We start from the raw sequence: 21,913 nt of genomic DNA on the forward strand, positions 1-21,913 counted from the left end.
AGAACAAGGTAAGGTAGTAACAGATGATGCTAATACACCTATTCTGACAACTGTCTAATAAGTAGTATGTTAAGACACTGGGAACATTTATCTATAATGGTGATATTTTCACAATTTTTTGTCTCCCTTACCCCCCCAGCATGCCATGCACACGAAGTACTTTATAATTTTTTAAATGCAGTAAAAAATAAATAAAATAGAAAATAAGACCACCACCAAGTTTGACAAAATTTATTGTAATTTTAGTAAAGACATTCAGCTCAGTCACCTCTCTCCTCATCTTGACCTCAGGTTAATATGTCATTTGCGTCAAGTAAAGAATATGTAGGAGAGATGTTATTTCAACGAACAGGAAAATGGACAAATGGACAGGTTGCCAACATAAAAGTTAAATTTATGTATCTTGATATACTTAAATCATGTAAGAACTAATAGTGCTATGTACATTTCCATTGTTTTACTTGGGGCTTATTAAGTAAACTAAAATGTAATTAACAAAGTGTTAGGAATATCGGCAGGCTGCTTCTTGGAAGTCATTACATTAAAAAACACCTAGTGAACAATTACCACCAATAAAACTCATTGAAGCTGCCTCCAATTAACATTGTAATTTGAAGGAAAATTTATTTCTTTTGTCTGTGACTAATAAAGATGCATTTAATTGCCACGTTAAAAAAGCCCATATACAATACAAAAATACAAAACAAACACCCTGCAATACACAAATCTAAGAGTACATGTGGTGAGAGACTCATAATGAAAATGTGTTTGAAGAAGCATTTCTGTCCTAGTTCAGTCATTAAAATGTGCTTTTGAAACCACTGGTCAGTATGTATATACTTAAAATAAGCCATGTAGTTGTACAAATAAGAAATCTTATGAGTTCAATTCAAATTGGATCTAATAAGTAACTTAAATGCTTCAAAAGTCACAGAAAGTATGTTGCCTCATCTGTCATACAATGTTATACTTTTTTTTTTTTTTTGGTATTGAAACCTTTTAAAAAATAAAAGCCAGCCAAATACTTAAAGCAGTATGTACATTTATATTTTTGGTGGTGGTTTGTACTTTAAAAGAAACAGCTTCCTTATGATTTGCCTCAAGTTCTGATGGAAATACAGGAACTAGAATAAAAACCAAGAGAAGCACATTCAAAATACTGATTTACTTTGGTAGCAAATAGTGTCCTTTGAAGACTCCTGAATGGAGGCAAGCTCCAGCAAAGTGGGCTATTTCTAATACTAAGTACTTCACATAGGAATTTTTGACAAAAAAAAATTTTTTTAAGAGCAAAGCGACTGTACCCACTGATAGCAATGCAATACTAGTATATGATAACCCAAAACAAAATGAAATGCCCACAGGAAAAGGTTTAATTTATCTAAATTTACTTTCAGTCAATAGTCCAGTAACATTGTCTTCTGAATCCAATACTCCCTCTCTCTGTATGGCTGTTCCTGGAAGCCAGACAGTTTAGGTAACGAGGGAGTGAAGTCAGGAGAGGAACTGCTTACAATTTTAAGTAGACAGTAACTTTTGGCTTCCCTCTTAATGTGCTAATAATAGTTGTGTCTAAAAAAATATGCAATTCTTAGAAAGGTACCACTTCTGATTTATTATCTGTAACCTTTGGAAACTAATCACATGAAACTACAAAATTAGCAAATGTCTTGAAATCTGTATATAAAACATAAATTACCTCTAATTTCAAACTCTCATTTATTAGTGTACCACTCAATCTTAAAAAAAAAAAAAGAAAGAAAAAGAAGAAAAAAGGAGGAAAAAAAAAAAAAACACAAAACAAAAACGGCTCCAAAGCTAGTCTTACACCTTTCTTAACAAAAGGAGACTGTTCCTTCCAAGTGCACCCACCCACACCCCAATCTCAAAACACTTCACTTAATTGTCTTGGTCGTGTACATTTCCAAGATGAGATTTTATATTTCGCTCCCACAGCTTCTGGTTATCAGAAAAGCCATGCTTTCCTTTATTAAAGGAGTTTGGTCCGGCTGATGTTGGTGTGTCCCTGTGTTAAAAGAAATGCAGTTTATTCAAATTGTTGTTGTCTTAAACCAATTAATATACATTTGCTTAGCATCCATTATAATAGAAGGCCATACAGAGACTTTTTAAAATGCCTTTTCTATAAAGGGTTAAGCCTTTAGAGTCAGTATGTCTGCAGTGAGGATAGGAATGCAAAGGGGAACGTAGTGTTTTGTATTGTCAGCTCAGGCTGCCTGTAATGCAGAGGTCCACCTGCCTCCTGCCTTCTGAATATCAGGATTGTAGGCATGCACCTGCAAGCCCACTCTGGTGTTGTTGCTGGATTTTTTTGGCAGTACTGAGGAAAGCCTAGGGAGTGGCTAGTGCATCCTGGTCAAGGGCTCTACCACTGAGCTCTACTCCACACTCAATTGTGCAGTTTTCAATACACATTTATGGTAATACAGTAATAGCAGATGCCGTTACAGCTCTAAAGCCACTGCTGAGGGCTGGAGGAATAAACTCAGTTGAGAAATACTTATCCAGAATACCAGTTCAATTCCTAGCACTGCAGTGAACAAAAAAATCTTGCAAGTAAGTGACATAAAACCCACAAAAAGGTTAAAAAACTACTTTGGTGGCTTACCACCAGCATTTGTAAAAACGAAACAAAAATCCAAAGATGTGTCAAACACAGAAATGTGCAGCGTCACACTTTATGTAAACTTCTGTTTCAGTTTCAGTTTAAACGTGTGAGCTGGGTGGCACACACCTTTAATCCCAGCACTTTGGAGGCAGAAGCAGGTGAATAAGAAATCTCTGTGCGTTCAAGTCCAGCCTGGTCTATATAGCAAGCTCTAGGACAGATGGGGCTATATGGTGAGACCGTCTCAAAAATAAATAATGAAAAAGTGTGTGTATGTGCACGCAAGTACTTCATTTGGACTGGTAACAATATCAGATACATTTCTTACTCTAAGGTCTAGTAGAGAGGATGGAAGGCTGGCAGCCACGGGACTGCTTTTATTCGAATCATAGACGTAAAGCTCATGGATAGATTTAGATTTTAATGCTTTGTAGGCTCATGTGGGCATAGTACGGATTCACATAAAATGTGCAATTTATTCTTTCCCTCGATTTCCCTATAGCTCTGCAATAATTATGAAAACCTATGGTACCTTCCAATATTCTTCATCCGCATCTTTGCTTCTGGAGGCATTTCTTCTGGCTCACTCTGTAGAACAAGTAAATTGAGATGTTCCAATTATTCACTTGGTTACTAAGAATGCTAAATTTTAGCTCTATAATGTGTTTTAATGCCATCAATTTTGTTAAAAGAAAACTAGTGAATTATCTTAACAGTTACTTTAAAAAATATAGTAAAACCCTCAAATTCTATACATTATATATATGAACTGGAAGCCAACAGTGTTCCACTAAGTACAATTAGTATGTTGTCTTTTTTTAAATTTTTTTTTAAATCTTAGGTTGAGAAGATGGCCCAGTCAATAAGAATGAGGACTTGAGTTTAATCCCCAGCTATGCTAGGTACAGTGGTGCCTGCCTATAATTCTGGTATTGGCGAGGTGGAGACAGAAGGATTCTAGGGGCCTGCTGGCCAGCCTGTCTAAACGAATTATCAAGTTCCAAGCCAACAGCGCCCTATCTCAAAAAAAAAAAAAAATTGTGAAGAATAATTGAAAAGACATCTGATGCTAAGCTCTGGCCTTCACACGTATGTATGAGCGAGTACCCCTACACAACATGAATATGAATACACACACACCACACAATTTAAACCACAAAATCAAACTTTGACTAGTATAAAGAGAAGGTAACTCTCACATACTAATTAGGCAAGGATGTAAATTATTTGTACAGCCAAAACACAATATAAGAGGTTCCTCAAAAACTTGTAACTATAACCAAAGAAAGAAACAACTATATCAACAAGACATACGAATTTCATGTGCTCGGGTGCACTTTTCACACCAGCAAAGACACGGAGCCTGCCTAGGTGTTTACGAGTAACTGGTTCAAGAAAATGTCAAAGTATGTGAGAGGATCGGCACGGGTGCCCTGAGAGAACAGAAGCCGCAGATCCCCTGCAGCCACAGTTAGAGATGCTGGAAGCTGCCAGACACGGGTGCTAAAACATCAGGTCCTCTGGAAGGGAGGAAAGCACTCTGAACGTTGAGCTATCTCTCCATTCTTGTTCACCAAGGTATTCTTGAGCCGTAACACAGAATAAAAACAAATGAAACTGAAGAGGGTCAGGCGCAGTGATGCACACCTTTACTGTTAGTACTCGGGAGGCACAGGCTGACAGATTTCTGTGAGTTCCAATTCTGGATACAGAGTAGACCGTCTTAAAAACAAAGCAAACCCCAAAACTTCTTTAAAATTAAGGAAGACAGTGAGTTATGGTGCATAGCTCTGAGCAACAAAGTCATAGCCTAAGGTAGTGCTTACTTAGGCACACTTCTCCATCTACAAAGATGAACCAATGCTCGATACAAAACAAACAAACAAACAAACAAACAAACATGTGAGAGCAGCCACACTGTTAAAAGCACTGCTGCAATACAGGTACCAACAGTGCCCATTTACATACTTCACCTACTTTCTATGTTACCTTTTCCTTCTAAACTTGTACATATCTAAATTTTTCATCAGCTGAATATGGTAGAATGGTAGGAAGATCAGGAGTTGAAGTCTATCCTCAGCTACCTAGTGAGTTCATGGGCTAGCCTCAGCTAAAAAGTCTGTGTCTTAAAGACTAAACAAAAGAAAAAACAATCAAATGAGATTTATGAGCCTTTAATCCCAACTTGCCTAGTATTCACAAGGCTCTAGGCAGGTTTGATCCTCCACACCACATAAAAACCAGATATGGCCAGGCATAGTCCCATCCCAGCACTTGGAAGGCAGAGGCAGGTGGAGCTATGTGAGTTCAAGCCCAGCCTGTTCTACAGAGCAGGTTTCAAGATAGCCAGAGCTACATAGAGAAAACCTGTCTTGGGGGCAAAAACAAACAAAAAAAAACTGGGCATGGTAGTGTATTTTTGTGATCCCAACACAAGAGAGGTGGAGGCAAGATGATTTGAAATTCAAAGCCATCCTACATATCAAGTAACAAGCCAGTCAGCCTGAAATGTGTGTGACCATGTTTTTCACAAAGAAGGAAAAAACAACAACAATAACAAAAACCTGGAAAATTCCACTGATCATCCTTGAGTATGATGTCAAGACTATTGGGGGCACAAGAGAACTGGGACAGAAGGACTAGCAAGAGACACCTTAAGCTCACTCTGGAACAAACTCATTGAGAGGAAATTCTGGTAGAATCCCCTGCACTGTTGTTCCTGCTACAGATGTACCATGCAGCTGCTTTTTGTAGTCTGCAGGCACAACGGTCATCACTGAAGACACCAACTATAAGATTATGGAAGGCAGCAGTACAGAAGGTCAGGCATGAGAAGGCTACTGAGATAGTCAGTGGGTAAAGGTGCCTGGCATCAAGCCACACAACCTGTAACTGAACCCAGGGACCCACACAATCGAAGAACTAACTAAGTTGTTTCTGACCTCTATACATTCAAGTGAACATGTGCACACAGATGTGTGTGCGCGTGCCCACGTGCACGCGCACGCACACACACAGCAAATGTCAAAAAGGAAACTCTTAAAGCCTGGCATGGTGGCATAGGCACTGCTATACATACTTCCTAGTGTGTACAACTATAAGCATTTGACTTGATTCTTAAGCTTCTTGCCTAAATTAGCAACATTTGAAGACTTAGCTTTTTGTCAACAAACAAAACACATCAAATTTTTAGTTTTTGATATGTACCTCAGTTGTAGACAGTTACTTGGAATTTACTTGGCAGTAAGATCAGTATCTAGCACCACAAAACAAGAAATCCAATTTTCTTATGCATTACACAAATTTTACTAAGATTAATTTAAGTACCATTAGTACAAACTCTAACTTTCTATTAATATCATTCTCTCTTTTTTAAAAAATTTTATTATTTTTAATTATGTGTGGGTGTGTGTGTAGGTGCTTGTGCAAGCCAAGGGAGCTTTGAGTTACAGGCGTTTGTGAGCCACATGGTGTCGGTGTCAGGACTTGAACCCAGATCTTCTGGAAGAACAGTACATGCTCTTAACCACTGAGCCATCTCTTCATCCGCCATTATCTTCTTAAAAGGACTAGTTAGTTAAAGTCAAAATAAGGGCCAGCAGGATGGTTCAGTAGGTAAATAGCGTGGCAGGTAAGCCTGACAGCCCTGACACATTTCTTGGCCTCTATATGGAGGAAAAGAACTGACTCCCCAAAGTTATCCTCTAACTTCCATATGTTAGAGGCACATATGTGTGCATGGCACACATGCATTTCATGCACACACCACACTCACACACACCTGTACATGCACACACATAAAATCTTTAAAAATAAATAAACAGGTATTAGCTTACATCTTCATCTTCATTGAAAGCTGCTGCTACTGAAAGTGTTTTTGGAGCAAGAGTTGGAACCGTTTCCTTAGGCTTCTGAAGAAGAAATAGTAACAGAATTATCACAAAATTTATATTGTTTAATAAAAAATAAGTTCTAGAAAGTTCAATTTTATTCATGGTTTTTCTTTTTGCCACTAGATGAATTTTTTTTATTCATGTTTTAGTCATTTTTTTATGTTTTCATAAGCTTACACCAAACCCATTGTATCTTTGAATATAAGAGTTATCAGCAGGTAGGTTTACTTTACTAATTTCGTATATCCAACAGTCTTTTACTCATTAGGACCTACAGTTTATTATCTAGGCTAAGGACACTCACAGAAGAGAACAATGACTAGCTGGCAATGCTGCTGCCTCACATGACTATACAGTGCTTTTAGAATATAAGGGACATCACTCTGTCTTTCTGTACCAGTTAGTTTCTCCTTTGGCCTGAAATCCTGTTCCTCTCTATTGCTTCTTTCTATTCACTCTAAATTCTCCTCACTGTCCCACTTAAGTCTTCTCACCACCCATTTCTTTTCTATCCCACTGCCATAAGCTCCCAGGGTCACCAGTGATTAGTGTGCCACATCTGATTAGGATCACCAGCTCCTTTTTGAGAATATGTCTCTGTTGGCTTCTGGCTTTTTATAAAGACTATCTCAATTCTCAGACCTTCAGTAGGGTATCTCCATTGTTTCTAGTCAAGAGAGGTATCTGTTAGTGATTCTTCCTTCTTTGGTCTTAACTACAAAATTCTCTGAATATCCCAAAAGGCTCTATCATCTGTCCATGGTCAGCTCTATTTAAGAATTCCCACAGTTTCATAGTGTTTTTAAGTATTCAGGCTTGAAAACCTTTCCTTTGTCTTCCAAGGTCCTTTTGATTAATCCTTAGTGAACACTCTTATTTTTCTCCCTCTCTCCATGATACTAGCACACTACCTTCCAATCTTAGCACCACTCAACTGGTAGAAATAGCATGTTCCAGGGTAAGGGGTACACAGCTTAGTGAGAGAGAGACTATCCAACATTATTGAGTCCTAGGGTTCAGTCTCCAACACTGGAGGGGAGAGGATACTAACCATTCACACCCCTTTGCATTCTGTTTTAAACTAGTGATGGTCCTAAGATGCTAAAGGACTTATGTCTTGAGATTCTTTATTATGATATGAAGGCTCTTTATTTGATTCTAAGACCTCACTTTGATTTTCGCTTTCCAAACTTAAAACTTTCCTACATAGGCTTTTCTGAACCTAACTTAACAATTATTAAACACTGTCAACTATTTTATAAAAAGGAGAAACTGGACTCAGAGTATGCCACAGAGTATTAGAATAAGAACACTTGCTTAATGTTTAAACGTAGGATATGATCAAGATACACTTTTATAAACATATACATGTTTAAACTACTAAAAAGTAAATAAAAGTATTATCGTTTAGAAATCAAGTATTTATGCAATTAGGTCTATGTGATTTTTAAAAATTACACATGAAGAACCAGAGGATATAAAGAAAAATGTTAATGAAGTAAAAGCATCAATCATTTTGTTCAAAATAAAATTTTCTTTTTAAAAAGAAAAAAAAAAAAATCCATGGTGGAATTTGAGGTTCTGAGAAATGGTTGCTCTTTTAATGCAGAAAGATAGTTCAAACAGATTCCAGTAAGAAAATGATTGAAAATGTATTTTCATTTTAAAAATCACTGAAATGAACATCTATGGCATAAATAAAACCATATACAGAATTAAAAAAAAAAGAATTAAAAATCAAAACCAACCAGAGATAAAAATTTTTTTTGCTACATCAATCCTGTAATTTACAAAGAGCTAATTTATTGAGTTATTATTTCAATCTGTGGTAATAATGTTGGGTATTAATTCCAAGACCTCTCAAATGTTAAGCATATCCTAAGTAGCATAGCTACAGCACAGTACAAGTTATTACTGTTAATAGACCAATGATAAAAGGCTTAAAAAAAAATCCCCAAATATCTTCTAGAGATGTTGCTCAACTAAGAAAAATTCTAAGTGATTACTTTATAAATCACACATTTGTGACAATATGCCTTTTTTCTTCAAGTGCTTTGAGACAGAATGCATAGGCTTTTCCTATGGGTTCATTAGATGACTTACATGTAAGTTCACATGTAAGTTAAAGCACTTTACCTTTTTAACACTTGCTTATTTTCTCTATATATACCAGGAAAAACAGGCTGAGGAAACTTGTCTTTAAGGGTTTAAGGGCCATTCCAAGAGGACACATAAAACAACTCACACTTGCTCCGAGTCTGATGGAGATGGCGGATGCTTTCCTTGTCGTCTGACTACCTATGGCAAATCCAAACTTGGACATCTTTGTAGGCTTTGTTGGGAGGTCTGCAGCTTCGTCTTCAGCTGATCGCTTTTCAGCGCTGCGACTGGAACTTTCCCCTCCATTACTGGAAGAAACAGTCTTAGTTTTCACAGGTTTTTCTGCTTCTTCTTCAGGTCCTGGTGAAGTCGAAACAACTTACCAAGATGAGCTATTTTTACTGAGCAGATTGATGGGAGCAGCAACCTCAAAAAGCATCTTTACAAGGAAGATACCTCTGCAGCTGTCACCTACTGACCCAACAGTCTCTTCACTGCTTGTTAGAGTGTACAGCAGGAACTGAGATTGTGTGGCAGTACAAGAGGCTCCCATGAATTAACTAGCATAAAATACAGAGCAATTTAAAATTATAAACACAGAGTTCACAAAAAGTACATACCCATCAGCTAAACATTACTGTATTAGTTGTACATTAATCTTGGTTCCATTAGATGAATTTTGATGTTCAGAAATTAAGATCAACAAATTCTCTTATACAAACTAACTTGTAAATAATCATATGGTAAGGTAAAACATATGGCTAACAAATTATAATATTCTCAGTAATGTAGTCCTAATCACACAAAACATGTAGCCATGAACATGTGAATTCAGTCTACAGCCTTTCCTTCCCTCCTTCAGCACACTGAACCCAGGGCTTTGCATAAACAAGGCAAGCACTCTACACTGGGCTCCAGCCCCAGCTAGTTATGCTCCTAAGTGTTGTGTTACTAAAGATACACCTTTCATAACCTTTGGAGTTGAAAAAGAATTTCAAAGTAATCTCTTGAGAGTTCATCCTACTCTGAAAGCGGTCTAGCACCTGTTTTAAACTACTTGTAAGAGCTATCCAAAGTCAGATTTTGGCTTATATATTTATTTTCTCATGAATGAAGGAAGAGCTAATCTTAACTTCCAAGGAAGTACATAGATATATGTAGATGTAGAAAACAAGATGTCTTTCAAAAATTTTGCTTGTATGTATTTAAGTCAATAAGGACTTAACATCTTGAGTAGCTTATGCTTGCTGTGTAAGAAACATATCAGAACATATCATAAAGACAGAAAAGACTGGCTGATCTTCTGTCCAGTCTACTACATGTTGCATTCTGAGACAATGAGTCAAACTCACTTGTAAAGAAACAGAAGATGCCTTAACACGTTCAAGAAGAAAATGCGGCAAAGCAAGGATGGGGGTGGGGGAATCTGTCAAACATAGTAACTGACAAGTGAAAGAATTAAAGACTCAAGACCACAAATCTCCTTTCATGCAGTTTGGGAATGGTGCATCATTAATCAGTACTTTGTGGCACCGAGGACTGAACACGTTACGTAAGTGCTATACCACTGACCTACATGCCCAAATAGTTTTCTCATTTACAGAGGCTCTTGCTGTGTTGCCAAGGCCAAACATTCCTGTAACTTGCACACCTCCTGCTTCATCTGCAGGGAACTTGGGATCATGGGCTTGTATCACCACACTGGTTCAACAACAAGCACTTTGAACAGAATATCTGATTTTGTACAGGGTTAAAAAAAAAAAACAACTATTGGGTTTTTTTTGTTTTTGTCTTTTTGTTTTGTTTTGTTTTTGAGACAGGATTTCTCTGTGTATAGCTTTGGCTGTCCTGGAACTCACTCTGTTGACCAGGCTGTCCTGAACTCAGAGAGATCCAATGCCTCTGCCTCCTGAGTGCTGAGATTAATGGCATGTGCCATCACCACCAGGTATAAACTACCTTCTTTAAACCCCGTTTCAAAACAAAACAAAAAAACCTAAACAAACAAAACCTAGATGGATAGACAGACAGAGAGACAGACAGTAAATTCAAGGTCAGTGGTCTACAAAGTGAGGAGTCCTGGACAGTCCAGGACTCTGGACAGAGAAACCCAACAAGCAAACAAAAAAAAAACAGTTTCCCCAAGTGGACTGGAGGGAAAAGAGGTAGTTCAAAAAGTTTCTTTAGTAGAGACACATTTACTTTAATTATGGGAATATTCTATTTACTAACATAGAGCACAGCAATGAAGTGCATCCTTAGCATAAACGTTGCCTTGGGTTCAATCTCCATCACAAATAACAAGACTAAATGGATAGAAAAAAAAATACTTATATTTCCAAAACTGTGGGCTATGCCACAAAAGAAAAACTGCCAAGTCTAGACAAGATTTCCAAAAGAGCTGAATGTACTTGCCACAAACTTATTTCAGTCGTATCTATGGGTTGAAATGTTTCTGTTATAATTCCTCTGCATAATTTCATTACAAATGTCTGACCTTAAATGATCTCTATGAAATGAAGCAAATTATGTAGAAAAGGACAGCTATTTTAAGTTACCAACAAAGACCATATATATATATTTTTAGTACTGATTAGCAAAGTACATACAACCCCTAACACTGTTAAAATGGAAACAATATTCTCACTACAGAATGTCCCTCAACTGAAAGGCTGGCAAGTACATTACACAGTGGAGTTATATCTATTAAGTACATTTTGGCAGTACCTTAAAACAGTCAAGTAAAAAGGACCTTCACTTCAAAGCTACCTACGTACCTAGGCTATAGTTTTTCCTCAAAATACTATTAACAATATTGGAGAGTTCTAAAGCAACTAAATTACTTTCTTTAGCTATTTTACTAGTTTACTTATTTAAAACAAAACCAAAATAAGGAAGAGTCCTAACAAAGTGGCTATGGGCCTATAATTCCTGTACTCAGTATGCTTGAGCTAAATGAGATCCTATCTCAAACTAACAAACAAACAAACAAATGGGGGCAGCTCAACTAGTAGTACAAACGGTACATATTTTTAAAGCAAATTCTGAGTTCAAAGTAACATTACATTTACCTTTTCAGTAATTTTAACTGCCAGGACAATTTAACAAACCTAGTAGTAGGCCCTATTATTTGCCTCTATGCGCTACGGAGTTTATATATTCTCACATAAAAGTATTTCAGGGATAAGATCAAAGGGATCTAGAGAGTGAAATATTAGAACATTCTGAACAAGACATTATGATCCGCCCACACATGTTAATTATCGGTACGACAAAACGGCATAGTGGGTAGAGAGACTACCATTTTCTTTTCCTTCCTGCACACGATCACAAATTACGGGGGCAGGAGGGACGAAAAGATAGCTATAATCTGAGTTTGATTTCGCGACAAATTACAGGAAGATCACACCTGACTACTACGCCAACTAAATATCTGGCAGTGACTCCGCTGCCGGCAGCCTAAGACAGATTCTGTGAAGAAAGCGAATCAGACCCTAATTTCAGGCCTTTGCTGCTTGAACTCATCGCCCCCTCCCCGCCCCCATCGCCCTCCCGTATCGTATGGAGGACTGATCCCATCGCAGGGTTTATAAATGTTATGTCTGAAAACACAGCAAAGAGAGGGCTGGGGTCTGCCAACCTCCTCGGCGGAAGGTGGGCGTCAGGCGGCCCTAACTACGGGTAAGCGATAGGCCGGCGCCCTCGGGAAGCCGGCTTGCGGCCAGTGCCCGCGGCAGCGGCTGGGCGCTCGCACTGGGCCCTGAGTGCGCAGCGGGGCCTGAGCTCTCTGCTGTTTGCCCCGCACGGCCGCTCGGGCTCCCGCCTCCCTCCGCAGGGCCGGGTGGTAACCGCGGCCTCTCGGAGGAGGAGGCGACGTGGGCCTGGATGCCCCGCGGGCCACCCCGGGCGTGCCCGGCGCTCATCGGGGCCCAGCCTTCGGCCCGGCGAGCGCCAGCTCCGCCCGCGCTAGAGATGCCGTCAGCCCGCCGCCCCCACTCGCCCACCCCGGGAAGCCCAGACAAAGGCCGGGCAGCCCCCGCAGCCCGCGACGCTGGGGTTGTGTTCACCTCCGGCGGCTCCTGCTCGCTGCGGCTTCTCAGGCTTCTCCTCTCCCGCCTTCCCGTCCGCCATCTTCCCCGCCGCGGCCTCCCCCTGCAGCCCGGGCAAGGACGTCACGGCGCCGCCCAGCAACCATAAAGCTTCGGGCGGGCCAGCGAGGCGGCAGCCTAGAGCGGCCCTGCAGCGGGAGACAGAAGCGGATGTGACGTCGTAGGCTTGGCGCCGCAGAACGGGGTGTGTGGCGGTGGTGGGTGCGGAGGGCTGCGCTGTCACATGGCAGGTCCGGGTTAGTGTGGACTGCCTGACCGTGGAGGGGTTGGTAGAATCCTAGGTTTCTGCATGCCCAGGGGTGGCTGCAGCTGGCTCCTCATTTTATGGGATAGAGCTGTATTCTCACAGGGAAAACTCGGCAGTTATCGACCACCGTCTGATATTGGCATCTCTCATGCCCTGTCACTGAATCTCCAAGACAGTCCAGTGCGAAATTGTACTTTCGTATACTGACACGTGGATGCATGCAGGCCAGAATAGGGCACCAGATATCATAATAGATGGTTGTAAGCCACCATGTGGTTTCTGGGAATTGAACTCAGAACCTTTGGACGAGCAGCCAATGCTCTTACATCTCTCCAGCCCAATCATCATATTCTTTCAAGTAAAAGTATCCTGTGGGAGTTTTATCATAAAAGCTACTGCCAGTTTTGCCTCTTAATCTGCACAGGCACAATGAATAGAACTGTCTTGTAGCCTCCCTGTCATTTTTCTCGCTCCAGTGTTAGTCTTTTACTTAACCACTGCAGGCCACTTCTCTATCAAGTCAGACTCTGTTAACTACCACCTCCTCTAGAAACCTTTAGTATATTAATTGTTGAAGTCCATGCACTACATATGCCTACAGCTTCATCTATGTTTGTTTCTTTTCTTTTTCTATACTTACTAAGCCCTCTGCCCAAATTTGGTCAATTACTAGCCTGCAATATACAATCAGTGTTAGAGAATATAGTTTTAAAATCCTGAGCTGTCCTCCAAACATTGAGAGCTGCTGCCCACAGACCTGCTTTTACTTCTCTGTGAATTAACAGTGTATGTACCTCAATTGGCAGAGTGTTTGCCTAACATGCAAAAAACGCGATGGGTCTCATCACCAACATTACATAAACGAAGTGGTGACACAGATATATATATAATTCCAGCACTTGGGAGGTAGAGGTAGGATCATCCTGGTATGCAGGAGACCCAGTATCCAAATAAATACTAGTACCTCTTCAACAGGTGGTCATGGGATAGATACCATCCTTTGCTACACAGCCAGTATAAAGCCAGCCAGAGCTACATGAGATCCTGCTGTCAAAACTCAAAACTATCAACAGATGTTGATAAAGTGTTTGCTACATTTCATTATTCTGTTGTCTCAAGAGCAGAGTTCATATTTCTAGTACTCACTTTAAAAGCTGGGATGCCTCTAGTCCTAGTGCTGGGGAGGCTGGGGCAGTTCCTCGGGGTTTGCTGGCCAGCCAATGCAGCCAGCTCCAGTTTCAACAGGACACCATTCTAAAAAATTAAAGTGGCACCAGGGATGGTGGCACATGCCTTTAATCCCAGAGGCAGAAGCAGGATGATCTCAAAGCCAGTTTGGTCTGCATAGTAAGAACATGTCTCAAAATAACTAAATCAAGACAGCTGATCAACACATGCATGCATACTCATCAATGGGAAGAGTTGCTTGTTTGGGAAGCTGCTTTGCTATTAAGTATTCACTCTGGCCTTTACCTTGAAAATTACAAGATCTTTTGCCAAAGCTCCTTTAACTTGTGTGATCTTGGACCATTTTTGCTATACAGGTAGTTTAAGACAACCCTTGACTGCTCCACGAACCCCTTCCTTGTATTGATGTTTTTTGTTTTGACTATATAAAGGAGCTGTGGAATAAACTGGGCTGCTACAGTTTTTACTGTCTTGCCACTCAGGTAGGTACTTTCCTGGCAGGCTCTGGAGTAACAATTAAAAAGCAACCACTTTTCAAAGCACCTTATATAGGGGTTTTCCTATATGAAAGCTGTTCAGTATTTGTTAATAGGTAATTCAGGCTTCAAGTAGAGGATGGGAAAGTACCTTTATAGTAGTATGGTAGTGGGGGATTTGGTAGGGATTTTGTAATCTAAGTCGGAAGTTCTCAGTTTGCTATTTAGCACACAATTATATCCAAGTGATCAGGAAACTATCATATAGCAGTATTTGGTTCCTTTTGTTTTACCATTTCTCCTGAATGGTTCTACAAGGTATTTAAAAGATTCTCACATTTCTTGTGTTATAATCCCAGCACTTGGTCAGCACAGGCAGATGGATGTCTGTGAATTCAAGGCCACACAGAGCTATACCCTGAAACCCTGTCTCAAAAAGAAAAAAAAATATATTTAACACCCTAGGTTACTCTTTTCTTGAATATCTTGTATAGACTTGGCTGTCTCCAACTTGCTGTTAAGCTAAAGCTTTGGTCCAAAAAAAGAAAAAAAAAAAAAAAAAAACACCCAAGGATCCAAACCATAAGTCCAGAAACCATATGAGACCAGAAGCATGGCTCAGGCATTAGAATCTAGGTTTACTTCCCTGCATCCAGTTTGGGCATCTCAAAACTACAGTAAGGTATATTTTCTTCTGGCCACATGGTTACGCACATATGTCATACATCCACACAAGCAAATACACAATAACTAAAAAAAAAAAAAAAACTTTCTTAGTCAGGGTGTTTCTATTGCTGTGAAGTGACACCATGACCACAGCAACTCTTATAAAGGACATTCAACTGGGGTGGCTTACTGTTTCAGACTATCATCAAGGCAGGAAGCATGTTGGTGAGCAAGTAGACATGGTGCTGCAGGAACACAGTTCTACATCTAGATCCACAGACAGCAGGAAGGCTGCCATAATAGGCATGGAATGGTATCTCAGACTTCAAAGGCCACCTCGTTATGCACTTCCAACAAGCTATACCTACTCTAACAAGGTCGTACCTCCCAATAGTGCCACTGCCTATGGGGACTATTTTTTTTTAAACCACAATAACTTAAGAAATGTTTAAAGCCATGACTAGAGAAACATTATTTCCTAGGAATGCTATCCACACAGTAAATAGTATCCACTAACCAATTACTTGTTTTTTTTCCAGCATTTGTATTCACATGTGTGTATATGCTTGCATAGATTGTATCCATATTTGGTACAGGTACCCTTAAGAGGCCAGACTGTCAGATCCACTGGAGTTATAGGTGGTTGTGAGCCACCTGACATGGTTCTGGAAACTGAACTCAAGTTCTCTGCAAGAGCCCACTGAGCCATTCTCCCAATTCAGATTTTTTTTTTTTTCCCCTAAGAATTTGGTTTTAAATCAAAACTCATTTTTCATAGTATAAGGAAATCACCGAACATGCCAGGGAGAAGCAATTTTGGATAACCAAAATTGTGTTAAGGAATATACCTTACCCTTAGTGCCTATAACATGCCTAGCATTGTACACAAGCTTTAATTTCATAATGGCTACACCAAATTTACAAAGACTTAATTTATTTTCTCAGGAAAGAATAGTTTGACATGGATAATGAATATGTATAATGGAGCTAGGCATGGTGGTAATCCCCTCATTTGGGATATGGAAGCAGAGAATCAGGAGTTGAAGCTGATAGGCTACTTAAGAAATCCCTCCCCTTGGGGCTGGTGAGATGGCTCAGTGGGTAAGAGCACTGTCTGTGCTCCCAAAGAAACCGGGTTCAATTCCCAGCACCCACATGGCAGCTCACAACCGTCTCCATTTACAAGGGATCTGACACCTTCACGCTGATGCACATAAAAAATTTAAAAAAAAGAAAAAAAATTAAAAAAAAAAAAAAAAGAAATCCCTCCCCACCAACAAAATCCATCAAAATTCCCAATCCAAAAAGGAAAGTCTAATATTCAAAGAATCTGCTACCAAGAAAAAAAAGTATCACAATGATGTTTCATTTTGTTCAATTCTAGATCAACTATAAACCTTTCTAATTGTTTTTACAACAAATAAAACATACTTTCAAAGTTTTGTAGATATTTAAATAAGAAAAAGACATAGCCCGGGGACAGTGGTACACACGTTTAATCTCAATACTTGGGAGGCAAAAGGAGGCAGATCACTGAGTTGGAGGCCAGCCTCTTGTATACAAACAAGGCTACAGAAAAATCTTGTCTTGAAAAACAAATGTTAGTCTGGAAAGACTACTTTTAAGGGACAATTCCACTTATGAAGATATGTTATTTTAACCATTTCCAATCTATTTAGTTCCTACATTATAGGTTTCTCATTTAGGTCACCTTTTCCATATGCGTACATTTAAGAGGCCTTTTGGAAATAAACTTAAAATCTTTTCTTCAGTTTCCTGAAAACTTCCTGAGAATGCCGAGTAACCTCTAGATAGCCAGAATGCTTTCTCCTGGGAACAAACTTCAGGGCCTCTTCCCAGCTACCAGTATTTTTCATGCAGAGCAGAATACGGATCATTTGATCTAAAGTGAGATTTTTGTTACCAATATTCCACTGTAAATACTTATCTAATGGAAGGCGTTCCGTTGCTAGATTTAGCCGTTTAGCCTTTGCTAGTGATATGCCTGTTTGTGAATTTTTATCAACAACCGATCCAATTATATAAATTTTATCATGCTTGAAGGTAGTCATAACGTTGGGAGAATTTGCTGTTAAATATATAATACTGTCCTTCGGAAATAAATCAATGGGAGATTTTTCGGTTGCTGTTAAGAGCAATTTATCCCATTTTTCTCCATAACGCTTAACTAACTCTCTATGATAAGCACCATCTGTTTTGAGATTGCAGAAATAAATGTGGAAAGGATCAACATTTCTTCTGTTCCACCCTTCACTTTCTAAAAGTTGAGAAACAGCATTCTGAAGTTCATTTGCTTTCATATAATTATCGTAAGACATGTCAAAAACCAAAGGTTGTCCAAACTGCATAGCCTGGACACCCTTCCAACCCATTGCAGCGCTCATCTTTCGGTCCCAGAGGCGAAGAAACATAAAGTCCCGTTGCTCTTCCTCAGTGCTTTCTAGCAACCTGGCCTTTTTGGCTTCTTCCCTGGCCTCTGCTTTTATTGCCTTCTTTTTTTGCTCAGCTTTTTTCAACTTTTCCTTACCATACAAATATCTTAAGTACTTCTTTTTGGCTGATTTAGAAGCACATTCCATAAGGGTTTTGAATTGTTCTTCAGTAATATGTTCTGGTACTTCTTTGCCAAGCAATCTCCACATCTCAATTAATTCTCTGGTGGCAGCTAGAGAATCTTCATCTTTATCTGAAACTGTTGAAACACCATCTCCTTGAATGCTAGATTTCATTGTAGTTTTCCACCCATCCAATTCCAGCTGTTCAGAAGGGGATGTACTGTCATTATGACAGGACAAAGAAGGTACTTTGGAAGACATACATCTCTGTAGAATTGTTGAATATAAAGTCTTTCTCTTCCTATCAAAAGTAAATGGCACCAGTAACCTGGGAAAAGTTCTTAGGAAATGGACAGTAACATTCATTTTGAAGAAATGTGAGGAACCCCTAGAAAAGAAAAATTAAAAGTAAGTTAGATAAAGATTTTAAAACTTCCTTGGGTCTTGGGAATGCTGGGTCTGCCACAACTGGGAATATTTTGACCCCACAGCCATCAGGGAAAGCCACTTCTCAGCTACCAGGGCATTAAACTTGTTGAAGGCGCACATCACTAAGATGTGGATCTTCTGGCTGTCAGCAAAGCTGAAGTTGGCTCTAACAGGGCCTCAGCCACACATTCCTTATTCTGCAGCTTGGTGTGGATAGACCTGACCTGACCAATGTGAACCCTGACCACTGTGTTCTAGGAAGCCCAAACACTTGTCTAGACCCTAGGATGAAAATAGCATTGCAATGAGACATGATTATCCACTTGAAAACTGTCTCCAAGGTCCCTTTGGGCAACCTGTACATTCAACAGGCTGCATACACTACCAAGGAGGATGCTGTTTGCAACCATTGCACACCAGAACCCCACGAAGAAAGGAACCTGGTCGGCTTAATTGGCTGCACAAGGCAATTGATTTCTGAAGCATGAAGTGAAACCTTTGAAGAACATAAAATGTTATACACAATTAATTTAACTCCTAAGCTTGTGATCACTTACTGGTCAAAAAATTTTGTGAGACAAGGGTCTTGTCATGCTAACCAAGGTGATATCAAACTCAACCTGAGTGATCTGCCTCAGCCTATAATTGGCACTATAGCCATGTATCACCACACCCTGCTACTTTATATATTAATTTCAATATATTTTTAAACAGAAGGTTGACCCAAATATCCTTTTTGGATTTGTTATAGTAATAGGCCTTGAGGATCAATGTAACTAGACAGCAAAATTATATGGGAATTACAGGGCTGAGAAAAAAATGCTATAGTCTCCTCCAGATACATATCCAATCTCCAGATCCTTCATAAATGCAAAAAGGAAGACAAGAAGGCGGAAATTTACATAGGATGGCACCTGATTAAAAAAAAAAAAATACTGAAGAGCTGCCCCACAAACTACTTTGTGCTTCCAAAACAGAAATCCAGAGCAGCTGATTAAAACAATCAACAAATGTTTCAGCTGCGAGTTTATAGCAAAGAATGTTATAAAATAAAATGTCCAAAAGTGGGGCGAATATATGTAATGCTCCATAATTTTATCTTGAGGAACTGGTTGTTCCACAAGACAATGAAGATTCTTAAAAGTTTGTGAGCTGATGTAAAATGTGAGAGGAAAAGAAAATTCCACCGGCCTTCGGCTTCCTGTAATGATCCTCTGGTCTGTGCAGATGCCGAAATACACTCCTTCCCAGCCCAACATAATCATAACTTTGTGTTCTGTTCAGACCCAAGTTCATTACTGTGGCTTAAGCACGTTTCCATATCACCCTTTGCTTGCCTTTTCAGCTGCACACCTCTTCATTTCACACTTTAGATCAAGCTGTCCTATTAGTTTCACAGCATCCTGTTCCTATAATACTATTTTCGGAACTATCCCATTTGGATAAGTACTGTGTCTATACAGCTAGACGTGGCCAGCCTGGTCTACATAGTGAGTTCCATGCCAGCTCGGGATACAGTAAAATCCTGTCTCAAAAAATAAAAACCATTTAGACCTTAAAGATTTAAAAACACCCCCCCCCCAAATAAAAACTGATACCAGACTTTGAGAAATATTTAACTCAGGATCCTCCGGCCCTGTGTTTGACAGTGATTTCAAAAACTTCGCTTTGGTCCAGGCGTTGACCCTGCCTCCAAAAAAATAATGATAAAAACAATATGGTTGCGTGTTGCTTTTGTAACTAGTGGAGACACTTTTGATAATAGGAATTAAAACACAAAAATAATTTTAAAATTTTTACAGGTTCTCCACTCTTTAGCGCAGGCTGGCTAACTCCAACCGCCTCAGCCTCAAACTACAGGCCTCGCCCGCCACAATTATTATGTAAACCCAATTTTAAAAGGATTTTATCTTAAAGTTCTACGTGTGCGTCTCTGCAGGACTAGTTCCGTGCTCCGGTATGCGGGTGCCGGAAAAGACCAAAGGCACGGGGTCACCTGGCCAGAGATACAGGAAGTCAGTTGTGAGCCGTCCGAGGTGGGTGTTGAAAACCATACTTAAACCCTCTGCAAGAGCACTAAGCATCTTTAACGCTGAATTGTCTCTGCCACCCCTGCCAACTTAAAATTTACAGCGCGACGATGAAGATGATTTTGGCAAACAGGGCTTGTGCGTCAGGTCGTTTGTTAACTTACGATCTGTGAATCACAGCTTCCTCCCGCCTGCAGCTGTTCGCGCACACGCTCCACAGCCTGCGTCCAGGAAGGCCACCGAGTCTACGCAGCACCAGCACCCCGGCATTGGGAAGCCCGCAGGTACAAGAGTGCGGGCCCCAGAGCGGATGGCCGAGACACGCGAACTGGGGAACCCGGGTGCACACCGCGGCGGGAACAGCACGGGGCGTAGAAAGGACGAGGGCTGCCCGCGGCGGCCGCCGGAAATCCGGTGTCGCCGGAAGCCCCGCCTATTCCGGCGCTACCTCTGACGTTTACCCGGCCTGCAGTTTCCCCGCTTAAAGTTGGTCTGCGGGCTCGCTACCTGGCTGCGCTTGTGCCTTTGTGAAAATGAGGTCTTGAGTCGGCTCGGGGGCCTTGTCGCTTGCGCCCCGCCACTCCATTTATTGCTTAGTCGTTAGGACTGGAATTTTTACAGCCTCTCAGTTTGGTTAGTCTAGCTATATGCATGTAATAACAGTAATAACAAAAACGATCCGACGCAAGTCTTCCTGTTGTGGATGTAAACATATCTTTGTTTTGATCCCAGGTGTAAAATAGGGGATTGATCCAGATTGTCCACAGCAACAAAATATTTGCCCCATGCAGGCTCTGAGAGGGGCCCTTTGCCAGTTGCAGATAGTTTAAATCTGAGGACCCTGAGAGGGAATAAAGGCCAGAGTCCAGAGATAGAGGGGTGCTCTGAGAAAAAGGGTGCTGGTGTCTACCTTGCTGTTCCTGTTGATACAGTTGGATGAGAAGCGATTAGCTCCAAGAAACCTGACAACCTTAAGCAGCAAGAAGTAGCTTAAGAACTACGCTGTCTACTAACGTTCCTTCTCTCCTACCCGGTGTTGGGTGTTAGAAGGGATTGGGATGGAGAAGGAAGAAAGACATAGATTTGGGGGCAGAGGCCAGGGAGGCTTTGGAGGCCGAGAAAAATTTCATGGCTGCTTGGAGGGGGCTAGGAGGACTGCTAGCTGCGCTTGCCGGTTACTTGGTTACCTGGACTACTGGATTTCCTGACAACAGCGGATATTTTTTTCCCCCCAAAAGAATCCTACGACCCTACCCAGCAGGAAGAAGAAGCAGCATCCCCTTTCCCTTCCAACACCATAGTATCAGGTGCAAGAGAGAAAAGGTTAGTGGGGAAAGGAGGCAGAGTCCTCTTTACTTTTTCCTGCTGGGTAGGGTCACAGGATTCTTTTGGAGCAATACCAATATTCGTCATCAGGAAATCCAGAAGTCCAGATAACCAGCAAATGCAGCTAGCAGGCCTCCTCCAAGACCCTGTGGAAGCCTCCAAAGCCTCCCCGGCCTCTGCCCTCAAATCTACCTCTTTCTCCCCACACTATCCCAATCCCTACCAACACCCGACACCAGGTAGG

General features: G+C 40.5%; 2 protein-coding genes and 1 non-coding gene across 6 annotated transcripts; all 3 read right to left on the reverse strand.

The window, feature by feature from the left end:
* Window positions 1-216: 216 nt before the first annotated feature.
* Pcnp (PEST proteolytic signal containing nuclear protein) lies at window positions 217-12,781 on the reverse strand. 4 transcript variants are annotated; one of them, XM_055594079.1, is made up of 6 exons: window positions 12,690-12,764; window positions 9,006-9,182; window positions 8,768-8,930; window positions 6,466-6,537; window positions 3,162-3,217; window positions 217-2,026 (listed from the first exon to the last, which is right to left on the reverse strand). In XM_055594079.1, the coding sequence occupies exons 2-6, from the start codon at window positions 9,173-9,175 to the stop codon at window positions 1,900-1,902; spliced, it is 588 nt and encodes a 195-aa protein (XP_055450054.1). In that variant the 5' UTR covers window positions 9,176-9,182; window positions 12,690-12,764; the 3' UTR covers window positions 217-1,899. The 4 variants fall into 4 exon arrangements, with proteins under 4 accessions (XP_055450054.1, XP_055450047.1, XP_055450070.1 ...); XM_055594072.1 differs by having other exon boundaries at window positions 6,466-6,540; XM_055594095.1 differs by lacking the exon at window positions 9,006-9,182 and having other exon boundaries at window positions 8,768-8,982; window positions 12,690-12,781.
* A 4,005-nt stretch (window positions 12,782-16,786) lies between these two features.
* On the reverse strand, window positions 16,787-20,735 carry Trmt10c (tRNA methyltransferase 10C, mitochondrial RNase P subunit). The gene is made up of 2 exons (XM_055593411.1): window positions 20,508-20,735; window positions 16,787-18,272 (listed from the first exon to the last, which is right to left on the reverse strand). Exon 2 carries the CDS (start codon window positions 18,248-18,250, stop codon window positions 17,063-17,065), a length of 1,188 nt encoding a protein of 395 aa, XP_055449386.1. The 5' UTR covers window positions 18,251-18,272; window positions 20,508-20,735; the 3' UTR covers window positions 16,787-17,062.
* On the reverse strand, window positions 18,642-18,776 carry LOC129667512 (small nucleolar RNA SNORA70). The gene has a single exon (XR_008718746.1). It is a non-coding gene; the product is annotated as a small nucleolar RNA SNORA70 (small nucleolar RNA).
* Window positions 20,736-21,913: the final 1,178 nt, after the last annotated feature.

The sequence above is a fragment of the Psammomys obesus genome, unplaced genomic scaffold (genome assembly GCF_907164565.1).
Source record: "Psammomys obesus unplaced genomic scaffold, mPsaObe1.curated_primary_1811, whole genome shotgun sequence".
Taxonomy (NCBI): Eukaryota; Metazoa; Chordata; class Mammalia; order Rodentia; family Muridae; genus Psammomys; species Psammomys obesus.

Excerpts from the sequence above, each read along its gene's own strand:
- Pcnp (XM_055594072.1), bottom strand. The coding sequence starts at position 9,175 with ATGGGAGCCTCTTGTACTGCCACACAATCTCAGTTCCTGCTGTACACT. Across the intron at positions 8,931-9,005 it reads AGTAAAAATAGCTCATCTTG|TAATGGAGGGGAAAGTTCCA; the intron begins GTAAGTTGTTTC and ends TGTTTCTTCCAG. Across the intron at positions 2,027-3,161 it reads CGGATGAAGAATATTGGAAG|GGACACACCAACATCAGCCG; the intron begins GTACCATAGGTT and ends CTTTTAACACAG.
- Trmt10c (XM_055593411.1), bottom strand. The coding sequence starts at position 18,250 with ATGAATGTTACTGTCCATTTCCTAAGAACTTTTCCCAGGTTACTGGTG.